Below are 25,540 nucleotides of genomic sequence, written 5' to 3'. Positions count from 1 at the left end.
CTGGTTAAGGGCCCTGGCCAATAGTCTACCGCATTTATTTCCAAACTTTATGAGAAACATATCTCAGTCTATCCCGTGTCCGTGTTTCTAACAGAATGGAAAGCTTTTCCCTAACGGACACAAGCTCCTCATATAGGCGTGGCATCATTTGGCGTTTGTGTTTAAGCTCTGCGGTGCGTAGCTGGGCCAGTAGGGATTGAAGTTTCCCATTACGTGCCTTTTTGAGTCTAGATCCCTGGGATATAAGTTCACCCCGTATCATGGCCTTATGTCCCTCCCATACAGATACCATCCCCGTCTCTCCCGGCATATTCTCCTTAAAATATAAAGAGATGGTTTTTCGTTTAACCGCCATGTCCATTGACGGACATCCGGGGAAAGGGGAGCTAGGGAGACGGAGATGGGTGCATGGTCGGAGATCGTCAGCAATCCGATCAATGCACTGGAGAGCGATTCCAAGAAACATTGATCCACCAATAGGAGATCTATCTGCGTATATACATGCTTGGCGGAATAATAGCTAGTCTTTTACGGTGGGGTGAAGCACTCTCCAGCAATCGAACAGATGATCAGCATGCAGGGTTTTACGGAATCATTTGAAAAAGGCGAACGAGTGTGTGGAACGACCGGAAGAGGTGTCCAACTGCGGGAAAGGGCAGACATTAAAGTCTCCCCCCACCACCAGTCGCCCCTCGTGAAAAGTGGAAAGTGTATCTAACAACTTATTCAGAAACACTAGTTGTCTGGAATTGGGGGCATAAAGCGCCATGAGTGGGAGCTTGCAATCAAACAGGGTGCCTTTCAAAAAGACAAATCTGCCGTTGGGATCCGCATAGTGGTTCAGGGGAATGAAAGGGCAATTTTTGTGTATCGCAACCGCCACCCCACCAGATTTAGGTCGGGGTGAATTGCTGAGATATCATTTATTGTATATATGTATGGGGAGACGGGGAACGGAGTCAGTCCAGAAATTAGTTTCCTGCAAGAGTTAAATATGTGCACTCAATCTCTTTGTCTCAAGCCACAACTTACTGCATTTGGATGGGGAGCTCAGGCCACGAACATTGTACGATATGATCTTCAGATCAGCCATGATTGGTCACTGGTAATGTCGCTCCATGGGTGAAGGGATGGTGAGGAGAGACCCGCAGCAAATTGACCCAATAAACCTGAAGTACTGACGAGAAAAAACATGTGAGTATAACCCATATAGTAAAAAGGGGGAAAAAGAGAGATAACACATGAATAGTGAAAAACAAACAAAGAACAGTGCCCAGTGGGCAAGTGATCAACACTAACACCGACAGTGCAGGGGTCACCTCTCGGCCAGCTGGCCCTGAAGGGTTCAAGTGACCAACGCACCGTGGACATCCTCGGCCAAGGAGTATATCTCCCGGGAGTTCACATATGGGGGGTAAGTGGGGAGACATCAGGCAGGAGCCCTGTTAAGGTTCCCGCTCCAGTGCATGTTCACTTCCGTAAATCAGATGTGCATTCAAATTATCAGCAGCAGCAAAAACAGTCCCAAAAAATAAAAAGCTGAGGAAGAGGAAGGCCTCTGCTCCGCGGTGAGAGTGGGATCAACACAAGGTTTGTTGAGGCGTCTGCGACAGGCCTGTCGCCAAGGCTCCAGACGAGCCGGTGTTGGAACAGCTGAGGAGGTGCGCCAATCAGGTATGTCCACTGCAGGTAGGCCAAGGCGGGAAAGGAAGTGAGGTAGGTCCAACTTGTTCTGTAGAGTGACTTGTTGACCCCCTTTAGTGACCGAGAGGCTGAAGGGAAATCGCCAGCGGTAGATCAGATGGGCGTCTTGCAGAACTTCTAGCAGTAGTTTAAGGGTCCTGCTTTGCATCAGCATGCATCTGGATAAGTCCGGGAATAGAGATAACTTAGCTCCATCAAAGTCCACTTGGCAGACCCCCCGAACATGGAACATAATGCCTTCCTTTAGGGTATACTTGTGCAACTTACAAATAATGTCCTGGGGTTCATCTGGATCATCAGAGTGGGGTCTGAGGGCCCGGTGGGCTCGATCTATCTCTATGCGGTCAGGTGCCTCCCTACCCAGGATCTGTGTGAATATCCCCTGAAGGGTAGGAATAATGTCTCTGGGTCCTGTGGCCTCTGGTAGACCTCGTATGCGAATATTGACCCTTTAGCTCCTGTTCTCTACATCATCAAGTTGGTCAAGCAAAGAATCAATATGTTGATCCTCCACTGTGCAGCAGGCCTGTAGGGCCTGTAGGGTAGGGTTGATGTCTTCCACTGTTGCTTCTAAGGCCTCTACTCTGCCCCCAATGTGAGCTGTGTCTGCTTGCAGATCTTCAATATCCTTCCTGAAGGCCTTCTCCATCCGGGCCATGAAGCCCTCCAGATCAGCCCAGGTGGGGAGGGCTAAGATGTGGGACCTCAGGTCCCCGTCTCCTAGGGCCATCTGTGAGCCCCTTTGCTCAGGAAATGTGCGGGGGGAGATCTGGGGGCTGGAGGGGGGGTGAATGGCAGAGTTTATATGGGAGCCATGAGGCGACCTGTGGGAGGCGACCTGTGGGAGGCGTTGCTGCGGTTCTCCCTGTCATCATGCCAGCCTGGGCTGCTGAAGGGGTTCCCCCAGGAGTTCGGTGAGTAGGGGGGAAGCGATGATGCAGGTGGATGGCGCGGTGAGAGGATCGGGGATGCCGCGTGTGCAGCCTGGACACACTCACTCGTCGCCATCTTGGATTCGGCCTCACGCTGCTGGCCTCCGCCGAAGAAATAAGCCTCTAGAGAGCTGGATTGGAGCCGGGGGGTCCTCCGGGGCTGCAGGGATTTCTTCCTCCGCGCTGGCATCTCGGTATGCTTGGGTGGAGCGGGTCAGCATGTGGCTGCTCCCTTCCATGCTGCGGCCACACACCCATAGTGGGAGTTTTTAATCTTTGGGTTATATTATGGTCTACAATGTTATAGATTATATTATGGTTTTTTATGTGCTATTCAAAACATTGTACATCTGGCTGTCTTATATCTGGAAACACTTGTTAATATTTTGTTTTTTGGGGGGGTTTTGTATCTATGTGCCTGTTTCTACTAATGGCCTATGATGTAAGACTGCTTTGGGAACACTATTTCCATTTCCTGTAAAACACAGATTGCCCCTAAAATCTATTTTTATCATCACCAATTTCTTTGGCATTAGGGGCTCAGAAAGGAACATAGGCTATCAACTCAGCTGGTATTTTAAAAAGGGGTTACATTTTTTTTTTAAAGAGCCTCAATTTTTAAGTGCCTGCTCAATTCAAAAGGGCACAAGCTCTTATATCCACATGTTGGGGGATACACAAAACATTCTGAATTTCAAAATACTATCAAATTATTGAGTGTGAACCCTGCTAACAAGACTGCAGAAGTAGAATGAATTTTGGTTATTCACTCATGTGTCACCAGCCTATGGTTAGCTGTAGATCAAAATTTTCATAGTATCATAATAGTCTACTCTTAAGAATCTGAGTTTCATTATACTGTATGCACAGTGTGGGTTATTCAATAACCTACTTTGAAATTAAACAAACATCTTTCATCCTACTTTTTCCATAAATAATGCACATCTCCTTCGTATTAGGAACACCCACAGAGGAGACATGGCCTGGAATTACTTCTAACAACGAGTTCAAAGCATATGGATTCACACAGTACCGAGCACAACCCTTGAAAAGCCAAATACCAAGGTAAATGACAGTTATAAATAGACTTATTTTCTTCTAATGCCCTGTACACATGATCGGATATTGATCGGACATTCCGACAACAAAATCCATGGATTTTTTCCGACGGATGTTGGCTCAAACTTGTCTTGCATACACACGGTGGCACAAAGTTGTCGGAAAATCCGATTGTTCTGAACGCGGTGGAGTAAAGCATGTACGTCGGGACTATAAGCGGGGCAGTAGCCAATAGCTTTAGTCTCTTCACTTATTCTGAGCATGCGTGGCACTTTGTGCGTCGGATTTGTGTACACACGATCGGAATTTAACCGATCAGATTTTGTTGTTGAAAAATTTTATAGCCTGCTCTCAAACTTTGTGTGTTGGAAACTCCCATGGAAAAAGTCCGATAGAGCCCACACACGGTCGGAATTTCTGACAACACAATCCGATCGCACTTTTTCCGGCGGAAAATCCGACCTTGTGTACAGGGCATTAGAGATATTTTGATACAGACTTAAGATCTAGGGGAGTTCTGTACAAGTGGGAGAGGTATGTTGCATTTCATGCAGTATGTAAGCAGCATTGGATTGAAATAAGATGCAGAAGCAATAGCTGTACATTATCCATTCCATCCATCCATTATCAGACATAATAATTTGCCTGCCACATCAACTTTTCTGATTGCTATGATCAAGGGTTATTTAGGTGTCTTTATCGGTGTATATTATTGTTGATGACCACACATGTTCACCTGAAAAATATTCTACCTGTGTTTAAGACTTTGACATAAAATGTAATCCTGTAAAGCAGGGCAACATATTAATCAACAATGTAATTAAGATTTATTAACGGGACTTGTTCCTTTACAGTAATACAGACTTTTGAAATATCAGTTATGGCTCCTGGAAAATTCTACATTTTGCTGTTAACCACGATCAGAACATAACATGCATGAATAAACCATAGCACTTTTGATTTTTCATGTTCGTGTCCCATAGACTTTAACGGTGTTTGCAAACCGAACGGGGGGGGTGTTCGGCTCATCCCTAGTCGTGTGTACACGGCATCACAGGTTTTCTTCTAATATTGCCCTGTATTTGGTTCCATCCATTTTCCCATTAACTCTGACCAGCTTCCCTGTCCCTGCTGAAGAAAAGCATCCCCACAACATGATGCTGCCACCACCATATTTCACGTTGGGGATGGTGTGTTCAGGTTGATGTGCAGTGTTAATTTTCCTCCACACATAGCAATTTGCTTTTAGGCCAAAAAGTTCCATTTTGATCTCACCTGACCAGAGTACCTTCTGGCACGATAGACCTGGACGTTGTGCTGCTGGCGTTGTGAACCCGGAACGCCTGACTGGTCATCACTTTATGGACCACATTCCACAAACGGAAAAGAAGTCAGCACCCACAAGGATGTGTGTGGTTTGCTGCTCTAAGCGTGACGACACTGGAAGGAAAATCAGAAAAGAAACCAGGTTCTACTGTCCTGACTGTGATGTCGGACTTTGTGCTGTACCATGTTTTAAAATTTTCCATACCCGGGACGTTTACTGAAGCAATATGACTACTAATATTGCACCCTTGTTTGGCCAAAAAAAATGTCAGTGTTTTTGATTATGTTATTTACTAAAATTTATTGAATAAAAAGTATTATTATTATTTTATTATTATATATACTATTTATAGTTATTTATTATATTATAATTTATGATTTCGTGTTTCAAACTTTATCATACCCGAGATGTCTACTAGACTCTGGTTTGAACAGATTTAAGTGAGTTATTCCTAAGAATTACAGGCCTACAATATAAAACGCCAATTTTCCATGCAAAATAATGGTACCGCTTTCAGCACCTAAAATCTGAAATAATCATACCACCAGGGAGGTTAAATGGCTTTCTTTAGCTATGTGTTTTCCTTTAAATATAGCAGTTGATTTACTAAAGGAATGTAGAATGTGTATATTTCATAATTTTTTTATTTCTATTGCACATGATTGTGTATTCAAATTGACTTTACCACATTCACTAAGCTAAGTAAACATTCACTTTGCTGAGTGAAAATTTTCTTGTGGTTTGGTAAATCAACATCAGTATGCAGTATTTACAATTTTACTATTGTGACAATTAAAAGGTGTACATTTCACATAAAGCATGATTGATATTTCATTATTAAGCATAAACTTAACTAAGAAAAATGCGTATTAAAAAGTGTTACAATACCTTTAAATTGGTCAGTTCTAACTGATCCCCCTTCAACATGCTGACTATATTTCTCAAGGTGTCTTCCAGGACAGCCCATGAGACCTAGGGCTCCTCCCACCAGGACAGGAAACACGTTAACCCACATCGGATAAAAGGGCGGTCCTCCAGGCCCCATGTCAGTATTAGTGTTTTCTCCAGCGGGTGGTTAACGTTTCCTGGAACCGGATCTCCCTAGTTCTCATGGGAAATGCTCTTGTTTCCTGTAGGGAAAGTTTCCTACCCTCTCCTGTAAGCCCAGAACGTCACCTCCGCCGGGGGAGTAGGGGGCTCCTGCTATTCTCTGTGCTCAGTATCTGGGGAAGACCAGGACCGCTGCTGATGTCTAGCTCCAAATCCAATGCTCTTGTCAGGTGCGGGTTATTCCACGGGCCTGGAGCAGTGTGCATCCCCGCAGACAGCTGGGCTGATTAGGCAGGGGAAAGCTGTGAGAGCTGCTTCTTGATCGCGTGGAGGGGCGAAGCCGGTGCACTCCAAGCTGGCCCACAGGAAGTGTGGGTCACTTCTGAGGCAGCTGACATCAGCGGGCACCAGAGATGCTGATTCCGGTCTCTAGAGGCGCGGACAGAGGACGCTGGGCAGCTGTTGTACAGTAGTGAAAAACCCAACAGAGGCTGTGGATTCACTACAGGAGTAGGATGGATTCCTCTGCAGTACCTGCACAGGCAGCGGATGCAGGCTCCAACACCTCATAGGTAAGCCTGAAGCTTGTTTAACCCCTTGCAAATCTGGTGAGTGTTTCTCCCCTTATACATAGTGGGGCTGGGTAAAGGGGGCACCTTTCCTTTCTCCTGCACTGGGGTTTTTTTGTGTTGGTGTGGTTTAAATTGCAACCTGGGGTTGTTTGTTTTCTGTTGCAGACCAAGACTCAGGACAAGGCAGAGGCACAACCACACAAAAGGAAGTATGCAGTCTGCAGAGGCAAATTGAGCTCCTTGTTGAGTAAACCAGGCTGCCGCACATGCATAGATAGCCTAGTTAAGGATGACCCGGCTGTATCTTGTCAGAAAATGCTTAATTCAGTTAGAGATGAGCTAACTTCTCAGTTTACCGCCTTTAAATCCCTAATGGCCAAGTAAGGGGAGTAACCAGAGGGATTATAACGGTGCCAGAGAAAGTATAGAAATGGAATATTAAAAATGAAATTACAAAAATACTTTATTAAGCAAAATTTTTTTAGATGCAATTTACATCAATTGTACAGTGTCAAGTGCAATAAAATAGGCCAGGTGGAGATGGCCTTCAACATAGAAGCTCAGTTCCTACATGTTTCGCCAAGACATTGGCTTCATCAGGGAATAATATGAGCCAGTTGCAATGATGAGGATCTATGCACAGAAATACAAAAAATCGAGTAAACAACTAAACAAAGAAAAAACAAAGGAAAAACAATTATGAGGGAACATGTAGTGGAGATTGGGATAAGTGGCTGGACTATGTCCCAGAGGGGGGTAACCAAACAGCCTCCACGCACACAAGGACGTACCTGGGAACCAGACACCCGGGGTAGGCCCAGCAGAGAGCCCCCCAGCTGAAGGCAGATCAGGCTGCACCATATCTATGACTGCAGGGGGCCTACAAATGACCTGGCAATCAGATATATTATAGATTATTTGTAAGAAAACGGAAAAAGGAGAGCTAAAAAATATATGTGTCACATATAATTTATTATTGATGAGTGGAATAGTATACACCACATCAAATGGATAGGGCATCAAAGCCTCAAATACTTACATTTAAAAACAAGTTTGTTGAAAGGGGGGAACGCCTGAAGAATGTAAAGAGGAGGTGCTCAGAGTAGAAAACAAAAGTTGTAGGTGTTTGTCTGAAACAAATTATAATAAAGGATTATGAGCGGGTACTATATGAACTTTGAAAAAAGGGTAATACCAAAACTGATATCTGGAGTAAGGGTAGTAATTAGAAAGAGGGCTTACCTAGAAGACTGTTCAAGTTGGTGTGGGATAGCAGAGACCAGTGCTCTTCCCACAAATCAAGAATGCGGATTGAGATAATGGGTAGCAGAGAGATGTTGAATCCTGGGATGGGATGAATAAAGACTGAGTTAGAAAGAGGGGAGAAGAGTAACTGCAATATATCGAGGGGTGGGAAAACAATTTAGACATGCCCAACAACTGTTGCAGAGACTGCTGCAGACGTTCCACGTGTCCGGTTGTTGCTGTGGACGGGCCGGCTTATGTAAGCCCCCACACCTGATCGGATTAGCCGGTCAGGTGTGCGGACGCTAACGTAGGGCGTCCGCGGCGAAACCGTCGGAGCCTACAAGGTCCAAGGTGCATCGCGGGCATGCGCTCGGACCACCTGACCACCTGCTGGCAGCCAATGGGAAAGTGGATAGCGCTGTCAGTGGGAATCTGACAGCGAAGCCACAGACCCAGGCGCCGATGGTATGCGAGGGGCCAAGTGGCATGAGCAATGCGCGGACGCCGAGGGCAGACAAGGAAATGTACTGCCCTGGGCGTCCAGAGTCAAAAAGAGCACATGCCCGAACACCAAAAGCAGGGGGTCAGTGTCCAACCAATTCCCCGGAAGAGAGGCAAGCAGGCACAGCTGAGACAGCGAGGGGGGGGAACCCCCCGATGGGAAAACAAACGTGGGGAGGGATGCCAAGGCCGAGGGGATCCCCCCCGTGTGAACACGAACCATGAGGAGGGGGGATGGTAGAGGGGATGACCTCGGCAGGCCAACCCACCTAGTCCAGCCACTTAGACCAACAGGTGCATAGAGAATTCTAGGTTCCCAGTAGAGACACAAAAAATCAAAAAAGACAGAAAAAAACTGAAAATAATGAATGATAAAAGGAATGTATACTAATATGAAGCAGAAGAGAAGACTTCTATAGTAGTAGATTATGTAACATCATGTGGTTGATGGATTATACAGATACATCAATAGAAAACTTGTTGCAAACATAAATTAATTCCACATTTTCCTTCTCCAATGACAAATATACTAGGACTGTATGTATAAAGATAGGGAATAATAGACCTTGGCAGGGCAAACAGAAGGAAAAAATAAAGTGAAGAGAAAGGGAAGGGGAGAGATGGTGAGGGGGGGAGGGGGGAAAAATGGGAGGGGGGAGGGAGAGGAAAGAGGGGAAAGGAGGGTGTGACGGGAGGGCCCGTGGAACTCAGAATACATCTTATGTCTAAGTCACCCTGTGCTATCCTGGCACAGGGTGAGTGAGAAAATATATCTTGGACTACTTAAAATGGGACAGTAATATTTGTCCACAATATCTCCCAGGATGTATGTAGAGACTATTATTGGTTTGGTTGATTCTGAACTCAACCTGTTAATTGAGTGAGCTGATCACATTAGCCTCCAGGACTGGCTAGGAGCCGAACTGTTGATGAATAGGCTGAGGAGGGGGGAGATTGTTGTTTGTATTGTTAATTGTAATTAGCTCCAGCTATTGTGTTTATACTACTGTGTGAAGCTCGGTGCCCACAAGTCTGTCATCTGGTCTGGGTAAATTTTTTAGTTAATTAGCTCATGTTAATTATGTTAATTAGGTTACAGTTGTATTGTTAGAGAAGGTTCCAACGGCATATAAAGTCTTGTAATTTTGATTCTAAATAAAACAATTCATGGTAGCAACAAGCAAGTGTCGCCTTGTTTTGTGCTCAGAGAGGTTGGAATATCTGATATCTGTATACAGACTGGGAGGAAGTGGTATATGACAGAAGCACTCAAGCGGAGTGTGGGACGTTCCGTGATATTGGTGGCAAGCAGCGGGAAAGCTTCCTGCAGTCTGGGACATCCAAACTTCCATCTGGATCCAAGGTCCAGATAGCAGGAGAGGAGAGGTACAGATACCAGCCGCCATGGATGAGGAATTCAGAAGGAGGTTGCGAGAGATGCAGATACAGCACAGAGGACCAGTGTCAGAGCAGGTCCTGCTGGGATGGTGTGATTCTATTCGCTGCAAACTCTGGAAGGAAGCGCTAGCCCGTGAGCAGCGACACCAGGGAAAAGTTCTCCCCTCCATCGAGGAAAGGTACTGGTCGCAGTACGGACTGCGGGTGCGGTTTTTGGGAGAAAAAACGCACAAGAAGCAGACAACTGAATTAAGCAGGCTGGTCTGGGCAGAGATAAAGCTGGATGAGAGCTACAGAGCCCTCCGGTGGCATGTATCCCAAGCATGTCCCTGGATAGCGGATGGCAGCTCAACAGAAAGCTTAAGCTACGGCGGCTTGGGACTGTTGTATGTGAAGCTGACAGGGGAGTGATTTGGAGTGGCGGTTGGACGAAATCATGGATTTCAGAGAAGGGCTACTGAACATTTCGGAAGTGCACTGGGCACAGGAAGATTTGGAGTTTCTGGCCGTTCAGGAATGGGAGCTAGAGACCGCCTACAGACGGCTGCTAGACATTTCTCAGTGCCAGGGCTGGGCTCCCTTTGCCTGGGACTATCAGGAAATACCAGCTGACAACCCTGAAATCCTGGCTGAAGAGTCGGCAATGTGGCAGAGCAATAGTGTGCTTTGCCAACCTGCCCCCACAGCTAGGGAGGCGGAGGTCTTATGGCGGATGCAGCAAGTGCTGACTGACCTTGATGATCCTGTTGACTCCAAGCTGGCCCACAGGAAGTGACATCAGCGGGCACCAGAGATGCTGATTCCGGTCTCTAGAGGCGCGGACAGAGGACGCTGGGCAGCTGTTGTACAGTAGTGAAAAACCCAACAGAGGCTGTGGATTCACTACAGGAGTAGGATGGATTCCTCTGCAGTACCTGCACAGGCAGCGGATGCAGGCTCCAACACCTCATAGGTAAGCCTGGAGTTTGTTTAACCCCTTGCAAATCTGGTGAGTGTTTCTCCCCTTATACATAGTGGGGCTGGGTAAAGGGGGCACCTTTCCTTTCTCCTGCACTGGGGTGTTTTTGTGTTGGTGTGGTTTAAATTGCAACCTGGGGTTGTTTGTTTTCTGTTGCAGACCAAGACTCAGGACAAGGCAGAGGCGCAACCACACAAAAGGAAGTATGTAGTCTACAGAGGCAAATTGAGCTCCTTGTTGAGTAAACCAGGCTGCCGCACATACATAGATAGCCTAGTTAAGGATGACCCGGCTGTATCTTGTCAGAAAATGCTTACTTCAGTTAGAGATGAGCTAACTTCTCAGTTTACCTCCTTTAAATCCCTAATGGCCAAGATACAGGTCCCCTCTCAGGATCCTTTGCCAGATAAGGCTCCAGCTTTTTCTGGTGCTCTACCACAGAGCGTGGATAGTGAAGATTCAGAGGAAGAACCCATATCTCCCTATTCTTCGTATGAAGAATCAGGGTCAGAAGAGATTAAGGATAGGGAATCTGTCAGAGACTCGAGGTACAAGCTGTCACTAGAAGATGTTGATGACTTGTTGAAGGCTATCTATACGACCCTTGAAATAGAAGAGGAGAAGGTGCAAATGACCAAGCACGATCTTATGTATGAAGGAATGCATAAGAAAAAGGCTAGAGTTTTTCCTGTGCATAGTTCCCTTCTTGATACGATTAAATTAGAATGGAAAAAAAATTCAGGGAGAAACACATTTTTATCCGGAAACCTGAAAAGCTTTCCTTTTTAGGAAGACATCTCGCAGCCTTGGAACAAAAACCCCAAGTTGGACACACCTCTATCAAAAATTTCCAAAAATACGGACCTACCGTTTGACGACATGGGCACACTTAAGAACCCTATGGATAAAAGAGGAGAGATACTTTTGCGCAGGGCCTGGGACTCATCAATTGTCAGTCTTAAACCAGCCTTAGCAACTACTTGAGAGACAACAGGCCCAAAAAACATTGGACAGGGCACAAAGGCAGAAATAGGGAGGGGTCTTGTTTAACCCTCCTCAACAATCCGCCAAGCCTGGGAGAAGCACTGTCTTTATTAAGGCTAAAAACAATTACAATCATCCCTTACCTGCACAACCTCCTAGTGGAGTCATACTCGAGACAGGAGTTTCTGCAGTTGCTAGGCTAGTTGCTCAAAAGAGAGAAGTCTTCCCTGATTCTAACTCAGAAGGTCACTTATCTGGGATACAAATTTTGTTTGGTGAATCAGAAGATTTTCCTTCCACAGGATAAAGTCCTGCAGATTCAAATGATTTCGGCCTTGCAGACCAATCACTGGATCTAGCTCAGAGAAATCTCAAGAGCGCTAGGGTCTGATGACCTCTTGCTTTCCTGCAGTACCATGGGTGAGGTTGCACCAACGGCCACTGCAGCTGTTTCTGCTAAGAAACTGGGACGGATCCACAAGTTCCCTAGAGACAAGGGTTCGGATACCCTCCAGGATTAAAGGAAGCTTGTGGTGGTGGAGATCGCCACCTCAGCTGAAAAGGAGTTTGGAATGGTTCATTCCTATATCCCAAAGGATCGCGACAGATGCAAGTTCCTTGGGATTTGGGAGCCCATCTAAGCCACGCAGTGGCACTGGAAACATGGTCCCCCAGGGAAGCAAAGGCTTCATTGAATCAAAGAGAGCTTCTGGTGGTACAGGGAGCCTTAGAAGCATTTTAGAGGGAGGTCAAGGGTCACAATCTGCAGATTCTATCCGACACCATTACTACTGTGGCATACCTCAACAAGCAAGGAGGTACAAGAAGTCAGACCCTTCAATTTATAGCCCAGAAGATCTTGTCATGGGCAGTAGGGAATCTCTCCTCGATCACAGCAGTACACCTAAAGGGGACGCAAAACTGTCTGGCAGACTACCTCAGCCACTACCAGGTGTGTTGCGACAATCGGTCCCCTCTACCTGGAGATTTTTGTGGAACTTACTGACAGATGGGGATCACCCGAAGTAGATCTTTTCGCAAATCAAAGCAATTTCAAGACAAAGAAGTACTTTTCCCTGAACCCAGCAGATCGATCTATGGTGATCGATGCACTAGCGAATCCTTGGCCATTCAACCTCTGCTACGCCTTCCTGCCTATCAGGCTAATTCTGGAAGTCCTCCGGAAGTTTCTTCTGAAAGAGACAGATCTCATCTTAATAGCCCCTTTTTGGCCCAAGAGGCTAGGCCATAGTTTTCTCTGCTGCAGACTCTAGTTTAGAGCATCCTCTCAGCACCTCAATGGCTTGATATCTGAAGAGAAGAAATTAAGCTCCCAGGGATTTTCGGACAAAGTGGTCAAAACCCTGGTTAACTGCAGGAAGCCGGTTACAAGAGCTATATACTCCAAAGTTTGGAAGAAATTTAGCTCTTGGTTATCTGAAAACCAAAGAGTGGCTCACGACGTTCAGTCAATTTTGGAGTACAGGCGGTGGCTATTAGTGTTTTCCTCCAGTATTGTCTCTTGGAAAATCCTGTTATAGCTAGATTCTTTAAATCAATTGCTAGATCTAAGCCGGTGGTGGTTGGAACATGTCCTACCTGGGAAATGTCTCTAGTTCCAGAGTTTCCCTTTGAGTCCCTAAAGGATGCTTCCGTTAAATTACGTACTCTAAAGACAATTTTTCTAGTGGCAATTACCTCAACTCGTATTGTCAGTGAATTGCAGGCTCTTTCAGTCAGGGAGCCTTTCCTCATAATCTTTGATGATCGGGTTGTGTTGAAAATGGATCCAGGGTTTTTGCCTAAGGTAGCCAGTACCTTCCACAGATCCAAGAATATTGTGCTATAAACCTTTTGCGGTACGCCGCAGGGCGAGAAAGAAAATACATTTTGTTTCCTAGATGTCAGGAGAATTCTTCTCTTCTACCTAGAAGTCACCAAAACCTATTACTGAATCCTATAGGGTTATGAAGGTTTCTCCACCTTTTGTCAACATGCATTCAACAAGAGCCTTGTCCGCATCTTGGGCTGAAAGAGCTGGAGCCTCACCGGAACGAATATGCAAAGCTGCCACCTGGTCCAGTTATTCGACCTTCATTAAACATTATCGCCTGGGCCTCCTATTTTCTCAGGAGCAGGCGTTTGGTTGTAAAGGTCCTTCAGGCAGTGCCCCCTCATTAGACTGGTAAGTTATGGCTCATCGTCTCATAGGCTGTCCTGGAAGATGCCTTGAGAAAATCTGAGGTAGACTTACTGGTAACTCCTTTTCTGAGAGTCTTCCAGGACAGCCGGATTCCCACCCGGTTATGTCTTGAATTGTGTGTATTATGCATATGTTTTGCAGGTACGTCCTATGGTTCTCTATAATACTGACATGGGGCCTGGAGGGCCGCCCTTTTATCTGGTGGGGGTTAACGTGTTTCCTGTCCTGGTAGGAGGAGCCCTAGGTCTCATGGGCTGTCCTGAAGACTCTCAGAAAGGGAGTTACTGGTAAGTCTAATTTAGCTTTTCTTATACTTACCTTGGATCAGAGAGAGAAATGGTCCTGAAGTCACATCCTACACCATGATCATCAGCACCCCAGTCTTCTTAGCTAACAAAGCTGCACTGTATTGCGTATTCATGACCTATTTTCAATAGGCTCTAATGAAAAGGTCTGCAGGTGGCCAGATTTTTTTCATCAAGGTTAGTGGAGGATAGGCTGCAAATTTTTAGTACTCCATTTCCATACTGGTTGAGCAGAGAACTAAACTACCCCAAGTACACATGGGAAGTAGGGTCAATCAAGACGAAACCAGAATCCAGAAGAGCCAGGTAAAGCTTGTTTCTTTTTTCAACCTCGCCTACTATGTAACTATTGTAACTAAGTATGCCAACTTCTAAAGTTAAATAGCATGTCACATTCGGTAAGCAGTACCGCTACCAAAGGCAACCCATTCAAGTGAATGGGGCCACTCAGCAAATACCCTGCAACCCACATGCAATGCAGTGGTTTGGAATTTTGAGGATTAAAGCAGGTGGTGAGATATCGTGGCCTCACCACCTGTCAAACCCCCTCTGAAAAGTGATCCTCAAGAGATTGCTTTACAGAAGGCAGTAGTATAGCTGCACAAGTGAATGAGCCTTTATAGCTAACAAGCTACTGCTGCTTGTTTACGTTAGAGAGTTTGAAGGCTGCCAAGATTCTGCTGCAATAAAAAGTAATAGGAAAGAAGCTGAGATTTCAGTACTTCTGTTGTAAACTTTGAAAATAAAATTATCCACAATGCTTATCGCTCCATTATACCAAATAGTGTTGTCACGCCACTATTCGGTAGTATGATAAAAAATAAGTTAATTACAGAAGAAAATATAGCCATATTTTTTCCTATTTAACATTTTCCACATTAATCAGTGTTGTATATGTTTGCTCTTAAAACTGCTTAACATACATCACAGTCATTTTTTTCAATGAATGTAGTTTGACCCTCTGAAGTCATCTGTACAGAAATGTTCAGTTTATCAACAGTATCATTATCATAAGAAACAATAAAACAAAAAAAATAACAAGTTTAATAATTTTACCAGTTTTAACTGGCACTACAGGTTCACCAATTTTGAGCAGTAGGTACAGTATTAGAAACAAAAGTTTGCCTTTACTTTGGTCAACAGTGGAAGTATGTGATATCTGTGCTTTGCTCCAAAGACAACATTTGGGTTTGCAGTTCTTAAAGTGCTAGATCATAAAGTGTTATAGTTATTCTATAAAGTTGAATTTACGCTTTAAAGCAAGGTGTTGACCTGTTTGTATACCGTGATATTTTGGTTCCTTTGCATTTTAATACTTTTACTTGCTGTGAATTTTGACAGCAGCAGTCACTGGGGTTGATTTACAAAAGGCAAATAGACTGTGCACATTGCAAGTGCAGTTGTACTCTGCAAGTGCACTTGCTCCAGAGCTTAGTAAATACATTGATGCTTCACTTTGAATAGAATACCCAATCAATAGCAAGGGGAAAAAACAGCATTTTTGCTTGCATATGATTGGATGATGAAAGTTAGCAGAGCTTCCCCTTGTTTACTAAGCTCTTGAGTAATTGCACTTGCAGAGTGCAACTGCATTTTCAGAGTGCACAGCCTTTAGTAAATTAAACCCATTGGGGGTTATTTACTAAAGGCAAACCCACTTTGCACTATAAGTGCATTGCAAGTGCACTTGAAAGTGCACTGAAAGTGACCTTGGAAGTAAAGTCGCTGTAGATCCGAGGGGGACGTACAAGGAAAATTAAAAAACACCATTTAGCTTGCACATGATTGGATGATAAAATCAGCAGAGCTTCCACCCATTTCAGATCCACCCCTTAGATTTAGAGCGACTGCACTTCCAAGTGCACTTGTAGTGCAAAGTTGATTTGCCTTTCGTAAATAACCCCCATTGTGTCTTTTTGTTCTTATGACAATAACAGTAGAACCTTATGTCTGTTTCAGACTTGATTCTGAGGGGATCGATCTTCTAAACAGCCTATTGCTGGTATGTATTTTATATAGTACTAGGAGCTGTATTGATATACATATTATTTATTTTAAAGTGTATACACTGTAAAGGCATTTTTTTAGTTTTGGATAGAGGAGGGAAGGATTAGACACTTTGGGGGATTTACTAAAACTAGAGCACTCAGAATCTGGTTCAGCTGTGCATGGTAGCCAATCAGCTTCTAACTTCAGCTTGTTCAATTAAGCTTTGACAATAAAATCTGGAAGCTGATTGGTTTCTATGCAGAGCTGCACAAGATTTTACACTCTCCAGTTTCAGAAAATTCCCACCTTTGTCAAGTTTATGTTGCTGTCTGTGTCCCTAGTGGGGGGAGTCAGTCTTCTATTTATTTTTCCTGCCGACCCTTGTCCCAGCGATAGAAAATGATAGGACATTGAGTGGTCACTAGAGGAAGAGGTGAAGGAAAATTCTCCATTGAAGACACCTTTTTCTATGACAGCTCTCTAATGGCCGTACACACGATCCGAACATCGTACGAAAAATACAGTGATCAATTTCAAAGGGATCGTAAGATAATCTGATTGTTAGTACATAGCTTTTTATAGCCGATCACGACAGTTCATCCGATTATTATCCGATCGGACAAGCACGAAAATTTTTCACATACAATACCAGATTGTACGATTTTTGTTTAATCAGTACAGTTGTTGTCCGAAAATACAGTACAAATAAACTACAACACATTACATCACTTCTGAATTTTTATTCTGTCATACAAGAATTTTCGTAACTTTAGCAGCCTATTCAATTTCTACTTGCAACTAGCAAGCAAAAAAAGTCAAACGATCTGTCCTCCAATTTTCGTATCATGTGTATGGGGCATTTCTATACAATTTACAGTGATCTCTTCTCATTTCCTGTTGCCTATTGCCTCCAAGGCAACAAGTTAAAGGAAAATTTCCCCAGTGGTACCCAAGCAAAAGGTTTTGCTTTAGATACACTTTAATGTAATTGTAAAATGTATAGCTTACTGCTGAACTCCAATGAGAAATCCACCCTTGCAATTGGGCTGCCCCTGCACTGCAAGGGTTAAATGCTGGTTTAGGTCTAGTTCTCCAGCACGCTTCCTCCCATCTGTAAAGCCTCGTACATACTATCGGATTTTCCGCAGACAAAGCATCACACTTTTGTCCGAAGGGCGTGTGCCGTGAACTTGTCTTGCATACAAACGGTGCACAATTGTCGGCCAACAAACATGAACCTAGCAACGTACTACGAGGAATTTCAGCACTTGAGCGACACCCTTTGGGTACCTTCTGCTAATGTCGTGTTTGGTGAGCATTGATTCTGAGCATGCGTGTTTGTACTTTGGACTTTTGTGTGATGGACTTGTGTACACACGATAGGAAAATCTGACAACAGACCCTTGTCCGTTGAAAATGTACTAGCCTGCCTCTACTAGCCGGAAAGTTGGCCAACAATTGTCTGATGGAGCATACTAATGGTCGGATTTTAGGCAAACAGTCTGTCATCACACAATTCCCTGCCGAAAATCCGATGGTGTGTACGAGGCTTAAGACTGGTCCTGCAGCCTCTTCTCTCCAATGCTCCAGCAGTCCATCACCCTGCATTGGCTCAGAGGATGTCAAGGGACAGTCCTAGAGGAGAGCGCTGACTGCCAGGGGAGTGGAGGATTGGGTAGATTTAAACTGCTGTTTTGCGGCCCTCTAGACCTAAATGAGCATTTACCCTTGCATGCAGCGGCAGTATAGACCTCTAAAGTGGCACACATTTAACAGGGTTGGGGATAGAGAATAATTGTCCTTGTTGCATGTACTAAGGTGGAGACATACACAATCACTATCCTGCTGATGGGGCAAAGGGTAATTATGATTTTTTTTTTTTAAGTAAGGCTTTCCCTTAATAATGGGCTGCGAGATATGTGTAGATCACTGTTGACTAGGCTAGGTGTCTGGCTTTCACGCTAATACAATTGTTTTAAACACTTCCTAAGTTACTAAAAGGGACTAAGTATGTACAGCAGATCAGGTGCTGACTTTGGTTGCTACTAGACATCTGCATTTGTTTTTATCTAAATGCATTTTCGTCCGAATTTCTGGTATTTTCGTTATCGTTTTAACAAACGATAACCAAAGTGCAAAATATGAAAACCGAAAGATCCGACATAAACAAATGCTTTATTTTCGTTTTCGTTGTGACAACGGTTCGATATAGATAGGAGATTCGACATGACACTGACAATAACAATCTGTGTCCATCGAACCTGTGGTCGAATGTGCCTAACCTTAACTCTATTAGTTCAAGATTATTCTACATAGAGAGAAAAGATTCGACATAGAGAGAAAAGATCGCTGCTGGAATTGGGTGGGGGAAGTAAAATAAAAATAATGATGATGATGAATGTTATTGGACGATTGTAACCAAAAAGGAGGGGCAGTAAAATAGCTAGAACACACGTACATTTCACTTACGATTTGCTAGCAGAGAGACACACACACTGAATCATTTCAGAAGACAATAAGCATAAGCACAGCAGCAGAACAATAGTGAAGCAAGCTACAGTTCAACTTAACTTTTTCATAATAATCTGCTGCTATTGTGTTAGTGTTGTGAACTTGATAGTGATACTAGTGTTGTGATAGCCTCAGAGGCTGCCTGTGTTGTGGGGGGGGGTTTATTTTATAGATTCTATATTATATAATGCCATATCAATATCTGACACAACGTCGGATGCCGCGCCTGCCATTGCACTTGGAGATTGAGAAACGAATGTGAAAGTTGGATGACTGTTGGGGTAGAGTATAGACCATTCAACATGAACAACGAAGATTCGACAAAGCAATGAAAAACGTACAAACGTCAAATCTTTGGCTCATGGTGTCTGTCGAAAGTTCTAAAAAGATTCGACGGAGCAGCTAAACTGTACGACGCTGCAATCGTACATTTCAAATGCATTCGCCCATAGGCTATAGAAAAGTTCTAATGTTGGTTGACTAGTAAAATAATTAATAAATATAATTATTACTAGTCATACAACATTAGAATTCTACTACAGCTAGCTTGTAGGCGGAAAATTTGACCGGAAATGTACACGTACAGTTTAGCTGCTCCCTCGAACCTTCTTTGAACATTCGTCAGACTCCATAAGCCTTCAATGACAGATTCAACCTTAATTAATTTGGATTTTCGGACAAATGCAATTTTTAACGAAAAACAAAATAAACTAGAAAAGGTACAATTTCTGGGGAAATTGTGAAAGTGTTCTTGCCTCTACAACTGGAGTGGGCGGAGTAACTGGGTGGGGTGGAGTGGCTTGAGTAACTGTGAAAAGTGTTAAAAAGCTTAATATTTTAAAAAGTATAAATAGTAGTAAAAAAGTTCCATCATTCGCTGAAAGAGCTGAACATTTTTTTCAAAAGTAATTTTTTTTTTCAAAAATGAATTTTTTTTAATCAAAAATGATTTTTTTTTCTTCAAAAATGATTTTTTTTTTCAAAAGTAATTTTTTTTTTCAAAGGTAATTTTTTTTTTCAAAAATGAATTTTTTTATTTCAAAAATAATTTTTTTTTCGAAATTATTATTTTTTTTTAAAGTAATTTTTTTTTCAAAAATAATTTTTTTTTTTCAAAAATATTTTTTTTTTCAAATATATTTTTTTTTCAAAAATAATTTTTTTTTTAAAAGAAATTTTTTTTTCAAAAATATTTTTTTTTTTCAAAAATATTTTTTTTTTTTCAAAAATATTTTTTTTTTCAAAAATATTTTTTTTTTTTTTTTTCAAAAATGATTTTTTTTTTTTTCAAAAATTATTTTTTTACTTTTTTCAAAAATTTTTTTTTTTTTTCAAAAATATTTTTTTTTTTACATGGGGCGGTCATAATGTTTTGGCTGATCATGGGGTGGTCATAATGTTTTGGCTGATCATGGGGTTGTCAGCTTTTGTCACTTCCCACTCTAGTTTTGAACATTTCGCCATTCATTCCTATGGGACCAATATTGCCGCAAAAAACTACGATATTTCGTGGACCATTCGGTGAAACGTTGCACAAAGTAATAGCACACCAATCGGGAACAATCCGCTCGTTTCGGTATATTATTTGTCTCTGTAGTGTGAAAACTGTGGGAGGAGTCTACAAGCATTATCAAGTCTAGCAGATGAAGTCACATGCATTTGGAGTGTCTCAGCATCTTGTGTTTACAACCACTGTTTCCTAGCAACGCTCATGCCCTGTTTATGCTTCCCAAATACTACTTCATCAAAACTGCCCCATCAGAATTACCCCATCAAAACTGCCCCATCATATTCCTCTATTATAAATCAGTACATGGTGTGTCTGTCCCCTCCCCCGGGCTCTGTAATCAGCTGAGATGCTCCAGCCACCTTCCCCCCTGTGTATAACAGAAGCTTTGGTAACCATGGCAACAAAACAAACACTAACAGTACACTCTGATTAATGGCTAAAATTTCCTGAAATGACCTCTAAACAAATGGCCGTATTTTAAAAACTATACATCCTACAGCGAAGATCTTTATATTGTGAGAATCACAAGACCCAGACCTAGATTTTGATGTATAGTATGTAAATATTAAAAATGAAGGCACAGTCGCAGTTTAGAAATTGTCCTTCAAATTTGAAGGGGCTAGAGTGTAGTTTCAATGAATGTCAATGGACGGCGTGAGTTGCAAACAAATGGTCATATTGTGAAAACTATCAGGACTATGGCTTAGCCGTGGACATGTTTAGTGGCAGCAGGGATAGCTGAACGTTTTGATATAAGATTTGTGTAGGTGGGCTTGAAAATGAGGGAGTGGCGGCAGTTTAGAAATCATGTTCTGATTTTCCAGCTTTTGTCATCTCCCACTCTAGTTTCCCCATTCATTCCTATGGGACCAATTTCGCCGCAAAAACGACGATATTTCGTGAACCATTTGGCGAAACGTTCCACAAAGTAATAGCACACCATTCGGGAACAATCCGCACGTTTCGGTATATTACTTGTCTATGTAGTGTAAAAACTGTGGGAGGAGTTAGGGTGGTAAATTTGGCTATAATAATAAGAATAATATATATGTGAGATAACAGTAAGTGGTCTTGCTATGCAAGAACACTTAATAAAAACGAATTTCAGGAGTAACTAAATAAATGTATTTTTCGGACGAAAACGAAATTCCAAAACAAAATATTTCAGTGTGCACATGTTTAGTTGCAACCTACTTCCTCCAAGTCATTCAATCGGAAAATATTGAAGTCAGCGAATCAGTATGACAGCCAAGATACTAACTTAAACATTTTATTTAGAATGGTTCATTTTACCTTTCCAGTAGCTGTTCAAGTTTTGATATTTTGCCTTGGAATATCCTTCTGTAAAAATGAAATAGCTTTCATCCTGAAATAGTTCTTTGACAGCTGAATACAATATACATGTAGGCAATATAAACTAGATCTTTCACAGTGCTATGTTTTGGCCATTTAAAATACCAATGGGGTTGATTTACAAAGGGCAAATAAGCTGTTCACTTTGCAAGAGAATTTTCACCTTGCAGGGGAACTTCCTTTAGCTTAGCAAATGCAGTGAAAATTCAAATTGCAAAGAATACCCAATTACATGCAATAAACGTATAAAAAAAAATGTATTTTTACTTGCAAATGATTGGATGATGGAAGTCCACATAGCTTGACTTAAACTGAGTGAACATTCTCCTGCAAAGGGAACATACCTCTTTGCTTTAGTAAATGTGTATGCAAAATATAAAATTTCTCTTGAAGCAAACTATCTCACTGCTATGCATTTCTTGTGTCAACACCTATATATTTTCTCCTCTTCCAGTATGAAGACAAGAAGAGGATATCTGCAGATTTAGGTCTAAGGCATCCTTATTTCAAAAGCCTTGGTGAAAGAATACACACACTGCCAGATAGTAAGCAATTAAATCATTCATAAATTTGCCAGAATATTAGAGAAAAAAAAATACAAAGTTCATATTGCTGTCTATAGTTTTTATTCTGACCAGACTAAACATTGTTATACTATGCTGTCTCTGTATAGATGACTCAATCTTCACTCTTAAAGAAATCCAACTTCAGAAAGACCCTGGCTATCGTGGCTCCATCTTCCACCAGACAGGTATAATTTTTTCATTTCCAGTGGATTTATTTTGGTGTTCCTACTAATGACTTAAGTCGCTAAGCTATTGGAATCATTATTTTAAAGTGGTATTAAACCCAAAACCAAAAATGTAATGTATTGACGCCTATCGATAATTAGATGTGATGGCTGCATTGGCTTCCTTTTTTTTTGGCTTTTTTGCCCTCTGTTTTCACCTGGTGATCCTGCCAGTAACACGCCTACTGTATTAGAGTGCCCCATTCTGGATGAATGAGCACAGGGGCACCTTTGGACAGCTGCATTGTTGATTGTCAAATCAAAGCCAAACTCCAGCTAACACAGTGGTTCTCAACCTGGGGGTCGGGACCCCCTCGGGGGTCGAATGACGATTTGCCAGGGGTCACCGAATCCTGGGCTGTTCCTGAAGACCACACCACTCTCCCAGCCTTTTCGCGCCCGCCTAGAAGGGCTGTCCCTGGAGCCTGTGGCCCGCGATCTGGGCTGTTTCTGTAGGCCGCCCACTAAGCCTCTACGTAGTCGCCCATTCAGTTCACGGCATGGCTGGGGGGCAGAGACTAGCGGCCATCTGACTGTTGAGGAATGTGAAGTGGGAGAGGCTGGAGGAGACCCTATCTCCTGATGCCGGCATTGGTGTCACTGCTACGAGACACCAAAAAGTCCAGCAGCACTGCCACTGATCCTCCCCCAGCACTGCCACTCATCCCAACTCCCCGCCACCCACCCCATCCCCCCCCCCCCCACCAAGGAGTAAGAGAAGGAATAAAATTAGAGAATACATGGAAGGGAGAGGAAAAGAGGGGGGGGGCAAAGAAAAAGGGAGAGAAATAAGAGAAAGAACAAGAAAGACAGCTAGAGAGAGGGATGGGGAAAAAAAACAAGAAATTAGGATAGAGAGAGATAAAAGGGAAAGAAAGGAGAACAAAGAGAAAGAGTGGTGCATCCTAAAATGTACCATAAGGGGTTTAATACTGTACGAGTGGAAGGGACTCAGGGAACGCTAAATGTCTGTGGGTTAGGGGCGCAAATTACTTGTATTGCCTTGGGTGCTGACACCCTACCCTACGAATATAATTTTACTGTTAGGGGTCCCCACAACTTGGGACATTTTATCAAGGGGTCATGGCGCTAGAAAGGTTGAGAACCACTGAGCTAACACATTATAAGCAGTTACAGCAAACCATTCTTTTCTTTTTGGGATAAAGGTTTTACATAAATCTGATCATTATAAGCACCCCCTGTCAGTGTTGAATGGTTTGTCTCATCCTTTAAACTGATACATCTGCAGGAGGGCTTGTTCTTTTTAAAAACAACAGACTTACTGGCCAGATCACCAGGTGAAAATAAAAGAAAGAAAGCCTAAAAGAGAAAACTAATGCAGCCATCACATCTAACAATTAGTAAGCTGCAATATAATACATTTTTGCTTTTGGGTTTAATACTACCTAAACATAGCAATTGTAATTTCCATCAAAGACAGCTGCAGATAGGTTGAGTGTCTGAAAATAACGGAATGTGTTCTACAGCTTAGTAAACTGAACCTTATATCTTTTGAACTGTTATTTTTTGTTAACACAGCTAGTAATACAAACTAGTTCTACTTTATCTAGCTCTGGTAATAATGGGCCCCTAAACCTCAGATTTATATACTCTACACTAAGCCTCCCTGGTCACACATGTGCCACTTATCATGCGATTGACAGTTCCTTCCGCATTGGAAGTGGTCAAATCGGTGCAACTCCGATTTTGAAAGTAGTTCCTGCACTACTTATTGCAAGTTCAGGGGCGACTTGCATAGACATCCGTGCATGAAGTAGCACGATTTCAATGTCACCATTGATGTGACTAGGGTGTAAAAATATATATATAATATATATATATATATAATTATTACCTAAACATGGCTCTAGTCAGAACAAAAAACACTAGTTAAATTGTATATAAGGTTATATTCCTTCTTTTCTTTTTAATCTGTTCTCAGTAGCTAAGCAGAAATTTTACTAAGTTGTGTATTCCATAGAACTGTGAGAAGAAGCTGTAAAGCATACCCTTTGTGAAGCGCTGTAAAGCTAGGAGCAGGTCGTCTAGATGTAATGAGCCAGTATGGTTGCCTGGTTGCATCCATGTGCCTATATAACTGCACAACAACCTTCATAAAACATTGCTACACTGTGATTACATTTTTAAAATTTAGCCTCAATCTCACCGTATTTTGTAGACATCCATAAAGATTTGGCTTGATCTCTTTGCTTTACACCATTTACTCTAGCGGTCAAATTGTAAAGTTACCGGCAAAACATGCACATTTGATAATATCTGAGGACAGATTTTGGAAGAACACAATACAGTATGTGCCTTTCTGCATACACACAGGGTGGTGCTGCAGGCTCAGCCTATCTTGATTTCAGCAAAGCATTTTATAAAGTTTCCCAAAAGTTAGGACGTAATCCTTGGTGGGTTCAGTGGATATGCAGTTGGCTAGGATAGATATCAGAGTGTGGTAGAACCACAATTTACAATTTAATTTACAATTAATTTGTAAACAGAGACCAGTCACTAGTGGTATATCACAAGGCTTTGTACTAGGTCCTCAGCTGTTTGCAAGTGATATAACTGAAGGCTTGTTGGGCAGGGTATGTTTTTTTTGCTTACACCACAAAGGTAGCTATTGTGCTGACGCCAGAATGGGGTTGATATTCCTGGAGGTGTTTGTAACATAAACTATATTTTGGCATTGCTGGTAAATTGGTCAATGAAGTGGAAACTGCAGTACAACATTACAAAATGCAAAACAACACAATAATGGGGGGACAGTGCTGATTAGAACTACTAAAGATTTGCTTTTTTGAGATGATCGCAAATGAGTAAACTGTGTTGTCCGGCAGTGGGGAGAGCAAGTAGAATTCTGGGGTGAATCATTAGAGGGATCACTAGCAGAAGGAAGTGTTCCCCTAAATAGTTATTTAGATCTCATTTAGAATATTGGGGTCGATTTTCAGCTTCCAGGTTTCTATGTCAAAGCTTAATTGAACATGCTGAGTAAAGCCTCGTACACACGATCGGCCTTCAAACAAACTTTTCTGTGGATTTCTGTCCAAAGGACGTTGGCCGTGAACTTGGTATGCATACACACGGCAGGACTTTTTCAGTCAACTTTCACCAAATCATGTGGTTTTTCAGCTCAT

The 25,540-nt window shown here is 42.7% G+C and overlaps 1 protein-coding gene across 2 annotated transcripts in view; it reads left to right on the top strand.

Annotated features, from left to right (window-relative positions):
• Nucleotides 1-25,540, top strand: part of CDK18 (cyclin dependent kinase 18) — a 476,627-nt gene that overhangs the window by 441,266 nt on the left and 9,821 nt on the right. For both annotated transcript variants that reach the window (XM_073615801.1, XM_073615800.1), the window contains exons 12-15: nucleotides 3,596-3,701; nucleotides 16,201-16,243; nucleotides 22,059-22,149; nucleotides 22,278-22,355. In XM_073615801.1, the coding sequence (XP_073471902.1) occupies nucleotides 3,596-3,701; nucleotides 16,201-16,243; nucleotides 22,059-22,149; nucleotides 22,278-22,355 (318 nt within the window). The remainder of the gene's footprint in view (nucleotides 1-3,595; nucleotides 3,702-16,200; nucleotides 16,244-22,058; nucleotides 22,150-22,277; nucleotides 22,356-25,540) is intronic.

This window comes from Aquarana catesbeiana, linkage group LG02 (assembly GCF_042186555.1).
Source record: "Aquarana catesbeiana isolate 2022-GZ linkage group LG02, ASM4218655v1, whole genome shotgun sequence".
Taxonomy (NCBI): Eukaryota; Metazoa; Chordata; class Amphibia; order Anura; family Ranidae; genus Aquarana; species Aquarana catesbeiana.
The sequence above is the reverse complement of the archived record's forward strand: the minus strand, read 5'-3'. Positions and strand labels throughout refer to the sequence as shown.